This window comes from Aquarana catesbeiana, linkage group LG08 (genome assembly GCF_042186555.1).
Source record: "Aquarana catesbeiana isolate 2022-GZ linkage group LG08, ASM4218655v1, whole genome shotgun sequence".
Lineage (NCBI taxonomy): Eukaryota > Metazoa > Chordata > Amphibia > Anura > Ranidae > Aquarana > Aquarana catesbeiana.
This window is the reverse complement of record NC_133331.1, coordinates 98391626-98400024: the sequence shown is the minus strand read 5'-3', so window position 1 is coordinate 98400024 and position 8399 is coordinate 98391626. Positions and strand designations below refer to the sequence as shown.

The following is an 8399-nucleotide window of genomic DNA, read 5'->3' as shown; positions in this document are numbered from 1 at the left end:
TAAACCCACCATCATTGTATAATATGCCATCATCATCATCCTCATCATTGTATAATATGCCATTATCATCATCCTCATCATTGTATAATATGCCATCATCATCATCCTCATCATTGTATAATATGCCATCATCATCATCCTCATCATTGTATAATACAACCGTCATCGTCATCATCATTGTATAATACACCCATCATCATCTTCCTAATCATTGTATAATACACCCATCATCCTCATCATTGTATAATACACACATCATTGTCATCCTCCTCATTGTATAATACACTCATCATCCTCATCATTGTATGATACACCCATCATCATCATCCTCATCATTGTATAATACACCCATCATCATCATCCTCATCATTGTATAATACACCCATCACCATCATCCTCATCATTGTATAATACACCCATCCTCATCATCCTCATCATTGTATAATACACACATCATCATCATTCTCATCATTGTATAATACACACATCATCGTCATCCTCCTCATTGTATAATACACCCGTCATCCTCATCATTGTATAATACACCCATCATCATCATCCTCATCATTGTATAATACACCCATCATCATCATCCTCATCATTGTATAATACACCCATCATCATCATCCTCATCATTGTATAATACACCCATCATCATCATCCTCATCATTGTATAATACACCCATCATCATCATCCTCATCCTCATCATTGTATAATACACCCATCATCATCATCCTCATCATTGTATAATACACCCATCATCATCATCCTCATCATTGTATAATACACCCATCATCATCATCCTCATCATTGTATAATACACCCATCATCATCATCTTCATCATTGTATAATACACCAGTCATCCACCTCATTGTATAATACACCCGTCATTAGATGATGAGGATAGCGATGATGGGTGTAATTATACAATGATGAGGATGATGATGATCATCATCATCCTCATTATTGTGATTTTGTATAATACACCTGGCGGCTGGCGTCATCACTATCCTCATCCAGTGAGTGACCAGGACATCCAGCCAGGTAAGTGACTGATAATTAATACTCTTGATTACTTATTTTTTGCTTAGCAAGTTGCAAGTGAAGTTTCAGTTTGAATCCTGAGGATTAAACTGACACCTCATTGCAAACCTAACGGGTGTCAATTACACCTCTGTCAGCAAGCATATAGCAAGTCAGCTTTTTATGCCCAGTGTTAGTAAATCACGGAGACAATGAGCACTGAGCAGAGGATAGAATTTCACTTTATATAAGCTTTTATGCAAGGATAGTGGAAAGCAGCAGCGTAGCACGTTCTTGCAGCAGATAAGAAATGGTTACCACTCACAGGCAGCTCCTCCACGGATGTCAGCAAGTCAGAGCAGAGCAAAGAGCTTTACTGACTTGGACTTTCACTTTTACCTCCAGCTTGCTGTTCCAGCACATGAAATACTGTCTGTGCACTCTCTCCCACATCAGATGTATTTACAATCCCATCCGTAGCTCAAAGTGTAACACCAGCATGCTGTGTGTTCCTCTCCCCCTGCCTTTTCCAGCTCACACTAGTCCGCTTGTGTCAAACCCCGCTTCACCACGCTGAAGCTGATCATACTCTGTCTCAGTCCACTCTGAGCCGGGAAAAAACAGACGTGAGGCGGTGCCGCAAAAAGCACCGCCCACTGTCCTCCGCTCCCCGGCTCTCCGCCAATTGAATGATACATTCGGAGGACTGAGACGAATGAGTGAAGAGTGGGAGGGTTTGAGGGCTCATCGCTTGTGCCCTGGACATAGGGTTGCCACCTTTACTTATAGTCAAACCCGAACACTTTAGCGGCGCACAGCAATCTTTTTTTATAGTATGAACTATACATATATTTTGCAATTAAATAACATTTATAATCAAATTACATTAATCACTAGAGTCCCCCTTTACATCGGAGTCCACAGAGTTCCCCTTATACATCTGAACTCGCAGAGTTCCCTTACACTTAAAGGGGGAACTCTGCAGACTCTGATGTAAGGGAGAACTCTGGGGACTCTAATATAAGGGATGCTCTGGAAACCCTAATGTAAGGGGGAACACTGAGAACTCTGATGTATGGAGAGGACTTTGATGTAAGGGGGAACACTGTGGCCTCTGGTTTAAAGGGGAACTCTGATGTAATGGGTGCTCTGAGAACCCTCATTTACCTTAGTGTACTCAAGTCACAGACAGGGATGGATGGTGAGCTCACTCAACCCTAGCAGTCAGCACTCAGCACCTCTTATGCAGATGTAGCTGAGGCTGCTGGAGTTTAGGCAGACAGAGTTCTAGGAGCAGATCAAGCCCTTTCTCCCCTCCCGTCTGTGTGGAGGGAGGTGTAATTATTAGTGCTGGCTTTGGGCAGTGTAAAAGAGAGTGTAACACACACTTTCGGCTTATACAACTGCAGCCTGCAACCCTGCTGGGAAGCCATAGTCTGGTCTGAATAATGTGTCCAGGTTTTGTGCGGTCTGAAACCCGAACGCATGATTCCAAACCCGAACTGTCCGGGTGAATCCCGGACAGGTGGCAACCCTACCTGGACACTCCCTAAACATGGGCAAATTAGCTTCCCAGCTTGCAATCAGCTGATTGCAAACTGGGAAGCTTCCCATAGACTGCTGTCTGTCCACCGCCCGGACATTTTTAAAGTGACCTTTTTTTTTTTTTTTTTTGCTGAATAGCTTGGGGGGGGGGGGGGGCGGAGTTGTATTTACTTATCTGTCAGTTTATTATTATTTTGTGAAGGAGCAGCTGGGAGGGGACTGACATTCACAAGAGTCATCCCTCTGCTATCCTGTAGCCCACCAACATAGAATATACAGTATCTCACAAAAGTGAGTACACCCCTCACATTTTTGTAAATATTTTATTATATCTTTTCATGTGACAACACTGAAGAAATGACACTTTGCTACAATGTAAAATAGTGAGGGTACAGCTTGTATAACAGTGTAAATTTGCTGCCCCCTCAAAATAACTCAACACACAGCCATTAATGTCTAACCGCTGGCAACAAAAGTGAGTACACCCCTAAGTGAAAATGTCCAAATTGGGCCCAATTAGCCATTTTTCCAATAATATTTTGGACAATATATTTTGGATATTTTGAATATAAAAAAATATTTAGAAAAATGTAAGGGGTGTACTCACTTTTGTGAGATACTGTACATATGCCTATTTGGGTATAGGAAATACAGTATGCACTGTTGAATGTTTGAATCATAAAGGTGACAATTATTTGCTATCAATAATATTCCTTGTAAGACAACTCTTTTCCTTTTTCTTTTTGGGTTTGAATTCAAGTTTTTTCTACGATTCTTTCCTCATTTATCTCACTGAGTAAACTATTCTTGATCTAACTAATTTTGGTGTATTTCCTTATTGTTGCTGTTACTTAAAGGAACAATGTTTGAACTCAGGGTGTCAGAGGTGGCAGAGGACTCACAGAGTAGGTATTGATCTATCTTGCGACCCTCAAGAGGGCAGCGCTACATATCTAAAATAAAATAATGACAATAATTACAGTTCATGTAATTGGGCCTAATATTAAGTACAATAATATTTTCAAACTGGTTAATTAGTCCCTGCCATATTCTGCCTTGATTTATACTCTAAGGAATATTGAAAAGCCATCAGGGTCAAACATAGACACATCTGCAATATAGCAGACATATTTAAACCCTGCTAATCAGCTTCCCTTCACAGCTTTGGGTAAATATGTAATGACTGAATAGATGGCAAACATATGTGTCTCAAACTGTACAGGCCACATTGCCTTACAACTGACTATGGCTAATGGAACCTGTCTGTTTCACGCGCTAAATATGAATGTAAAAGGTAAACAGGCAACAGGCTTTTTTTCTTAATCAGGTATACTTTTTGCAACATAAATTAAAATAAGTAAAAAGTCTACCACTGAATTGATTGCATATGATATGAGGTTTGTTAACTGATCATCTGCAATGAACTTAAATGCTTATAATCAGTTTCTTTGAGTGGATTTTCTATTTATTGTGACCATGCTGGGCAATTTCAGAAAATAACAATGATATTATTATTATTTTCTTATAAGGCTCATTGTTTTCTCTGAAGTGTACTACCTATTGGAAATGTTATTTTATTTCATATGCAACTGCTATTTTGCATAAGCTAAACATACCTGGTGTATAAACAAATCGGTCATTAAATGAAATCTGATTGTCCTGTTTTCAATTTTTGTTTCTGGTATTTTTTTTTTTTTTAGATATAATGAATGTCAATGCATTTAATATGACAACAGCAAGAGAGTTTATTTTCCTGGGCTTTGCAAATAGTCAGGAATTCAAGGTTCCCTTCTTTTTGCTTTTTCTAGCAATGTACCTTCTTACAGTGCTAAGTAATCTAATGATTATTACTTTAGTTTGTCTGGACAGTCACCTGCAGAAACCTATGTATTTTTTCATCTGTAACATGTCTCTCATTGACATGTTATATTCCTCTGTCACAGTTCCAAATCTGCTGCAAAACATCATAACCAACAATAAGAAGATTTCATTCCAAGGTTGCATGTCCCAACTCTTTTTTTTCAACTCTCTTGGTAGTTTAGAGTATATGTTGCTCACTTCCATGGCATATGATCGCTATGTTGCTATTTGTCATCCACTGGTCTATCACATGACCATGAACAAAAAATTCTGTGTCATTTTAGCAAGTGGTGCTTGGGGTGGAGGCTTTGCTGCAGCTCTTCCGCTTAGTGTCCTAATTTCATCTCTTTGTTACTGTGCTTCAACTCAGATCAACCATTTCTTTTGTGATCTTATACCACTGTTAAAATTAGCTTGTGATGATACATCTGCTGTTGAGTATGCTGTATTTGCAGAAGGCATAATAATTGTTTTAAACTGTTTCTTGTTAACTTTAACCACCTATGCATACATTATATCTGCGATCCTCAAAATAAGCTCAAAGGAAGGTCGATACAAAACTTTTTCCACCTGTGCTTCCCATCTTACAGTGGTCAGCCTCTTCTACACAATGATTGCCTGCATGTATATGAAGCCATCATCTTCATATGATTTGGATGAGGGGAAGGGTCTCTCTATCCTTTATGTAATCATTGTTCCTATGCTAAATCCAATTATATATACTTTGAGAAACAAAGATGTGAAGGAAGCATTCAACAGATTAACTAAAATATAATAATTTAAATATCTTCAGTTTTTCTCTGTTTATTGTTGTCCTCATTTTTATTGTTTATTTTAGTCATCATTTTTATATATAAAAGAAATCTAATAAAACGTGAATGATCATGTTTCCTTTTTTACAGACCACAATTGTTTTGGTAACTTTAAAAAAAATAAGGAGGGGCTAGATTCTTAGCTATGTTTTTTATATTAATCCCATAAATCCCCATTTTATTTTCAGTGCCAATAATCCATGTCTATGTGATACCATGAATAATTAATATGTTCAAACAGTATATATAGTACAGTGCCAAGATATACATTAATCCATGTCAATTTTCTTCCAAAAACAAACACTCTGTGCCACAAACCCACGCCCACTGCAAATAATTTCCATGTGATTCTCCAAACACTTTTGACACCAATAAATTTTCAGACCCCTAGTGAATCTCAGATATGTGCTTACCTCCTTAGGTAGACCTCTAAAATTGTAGGAGGTCTTAACACATTTTATCCCCTTAGGGGCTAATGTTCCTTTGGCTCCTGCATCACCTATCCTGAAATTGAGCACAAGCATACATTTTTTTTTACTTTTTTTAACCACTTAAAGAACAGACTGTTCCCCCTTCCCCTTCTTCAGTACAGCCCATTTTTCCATCTTCAGCACTGTCACACTTTGAATGGAATTTGAATGTATTCTGCTACATTTATTTGGTGGGGAAAAAAAAGCATTGGGGTTGATTTACTAAAGGCAAATCCACTTTGCACTACAAGTGCACTTGGAAGTGCAGTCGCTTTAGATCTGAGAGTAAGATCTGAAATGAGAGGAATCTCTGCTGATTTTATCATCCAATCATATACAACAAAAATGCTGTTTTTTATTTTCCTTTCATGTCCCCCTCAGATCTACAATGACTACACTTCCAAGTGCACTTGTAGTGCAAAGTGGATTTGCCTTTAGTAAATAAACCCCATTGCCTATTATTTTGTTTATGTACACACAGATCGCTCTTCAGGAAGCACTGTGAGAGTACATATATGAATGCGGTCTTATTGTGACACTGGGACTGGTGTGGTGGGGATGAGGGGCACTATAACTAGTGTGGAGGTGATTGGGGATGCTGTGACTGGCTGCACTGGTCTGGTGACATCTGCTGTGGCAGCAATCAGAGACAATGGCTTGTTTGTACTGACATACAGTGATATCAGAGAGGCCAGCCATTGTACATGATCACCACCACAGCTGGACAATGTCAACATAGTGACACTGCACTTGCTCTAGTGACAGTACGTAAATAAAGAAAAAAAGTTTTTTTTCTTTCAAACCATCATCAGCACAGTGCAGTGTCACTATGACTGCATTGTACTGGTGTGGCTATTGGTCAGAGACACTGACAGCTGCACTGAGATACAGTGTCATCAGTGCAGCAGTCGCAGAGCAGTACAATGTCACTATAGTGACACTATACTACTCAGGAGGGGTAAGCAGTATTGACTGTAGTAAGCAATCCATTTTTTTTTTTTTATAACAGCCAGTGGCTGTGAGAGGAAATCAAAGCTGCAGGCATGCAGCCTTTGTTTATAACTGATCAGGGATCACATCATACAGGGCCATTTTCATTGAACTCTGTATCCAGCTCCATGATCCACTGTGTCGAGGGACACATCGATCACAGAGCATGCTCTAGGAGCCGCACATGAGTGGCAGATGCAAGAGGCCATATATATACACCCTCGTGCATCGACTCTTGTTTCATCCACTTATGTTAATAAAGCGGCCAGATGTGAAGGGGTCAACATGATTAAAGCAAATGAAAACACTTAAATTCTGTAGTAAAAAATAAGTCCATCATCTTAGAACTCCAGCCTTAACCACTTCAGCCCCGGCAGATTTGGCTGCTTAATGACCAGGCCATTTTTTGCGATTCGGCACTGCGTCATTTTAACTGACAAATGCGCGGTCGTGCTCGCTGTACCCAAACAAAATTTACGTACTTTTTTCCCCACAAATAGGGCTTTCTTTTGGTGGTATTTGATCATCTCTGTGGTTTTTATTTTTTGTGCTATAAACAAAAAAAGAGCGACAATTTTGAAAAAAACACAATATTTTGTACATTTTGCTATAATAAATAATCCCAATTTTTTTTTAAAAAAGCAAATTTTTTCCTCAGTTTAGGCTGATATGTATTCTTCTACATATTTTTGGTAATAAAAATCGCAATAAGAGTATATAGATTGGTTTGCGCAAAAGTTATAGCGTCTACAAAATAGGGGATAGATTATGGCATTTTTATTATTATTATTTTTTTTTTACTAGTAATGGCGGCGATCTGTGATTTTTATCGGGACTGTGACTGACTATAGGAGATGACAGATTGTGGTTCCTAGCTATTAGGAACTCACGATCTGCCTCTCCTCTCCTCACAGAACAGGGGTGTGTGTGTTTACACACACACAAGTCCCTATTCTGCCTCTTGTGCCCGCGATCGTGCAGCTGGTGGTCATTGCGACCGCCGGCCACGAGCATCGGGACCCCTGCTATGCAGCTGGCGCGCGCGCGTGCCTGCTATCCTGCTTAAAGGAGCTGACGTACAGCTACGGTTTGCGGGATTGTGCCGACCTGCCTCAGTATGACGAAAGCTGGTTGGCAAGTGGTTAAATTCACTCAGTGTACGTGGGTTATGTACTGCTACTGCACACCCTTGCAGAACCCCTCCTCCCAGCATAATGACACCACAGAACTTCACCTTATGTGTTATGCCTCAACAGACTTCATCAGATGACATATTACGACGTAATATGTCATTCCAGGTGGGTGTCACAGTGATCACATGGTACAGACAGGGCTAATCACAGCCCATCTGTACCATGTGATTAGCTGTGGCCAATCACAGCTCATCGCAACAATACACATGTATGAATCAATTTCATTCAGTAAAATGGTTGCTTATCCATTTGCCGACCGCCCACAGTACATTGTGGGTGGAAAACATGTACAGGCAAATCAACGTACCCATGTGACATTTTGCCTGTAAAGACCATGCTTTGGAGCTTGTGGGGGTCTATTTAAACAAGAGCAAGTAGCACGTTGGGTTAGCTGAAGAAGAGGAGGAGTCCTCGAAACGCATCCTGCGACCCCACTTTTACAAGAGAACATCGTCCACTGAGAGCTGTCTTTGGGATTGAGCGAGCCCAGCAGGAGAAGCAGAG

General features: G+C 39.8%; 1 protein-coding gene across 1 annotated transcript; it reads left to right on the top strand.

Annotated features, from left to right (window-relative positions):
• Positions 1 to 4296: 4296 nt before the first annotated feature.
• LOC141105281 (olfactory receptor 5AR1-like) lies at positions 4297 to 5205 on the top strand. Its single transcript, XM_073595164.1, has one exon. The coding sequence runs from the start codon at positions 4297 to 4299 to the stop codon at positions 5203 to 5205; it is 909 nt and encodes a 302-aa protein (XP_073451265.1).
• Positions 5206 to 8399: the final 3194 nt, after the last annotated feature.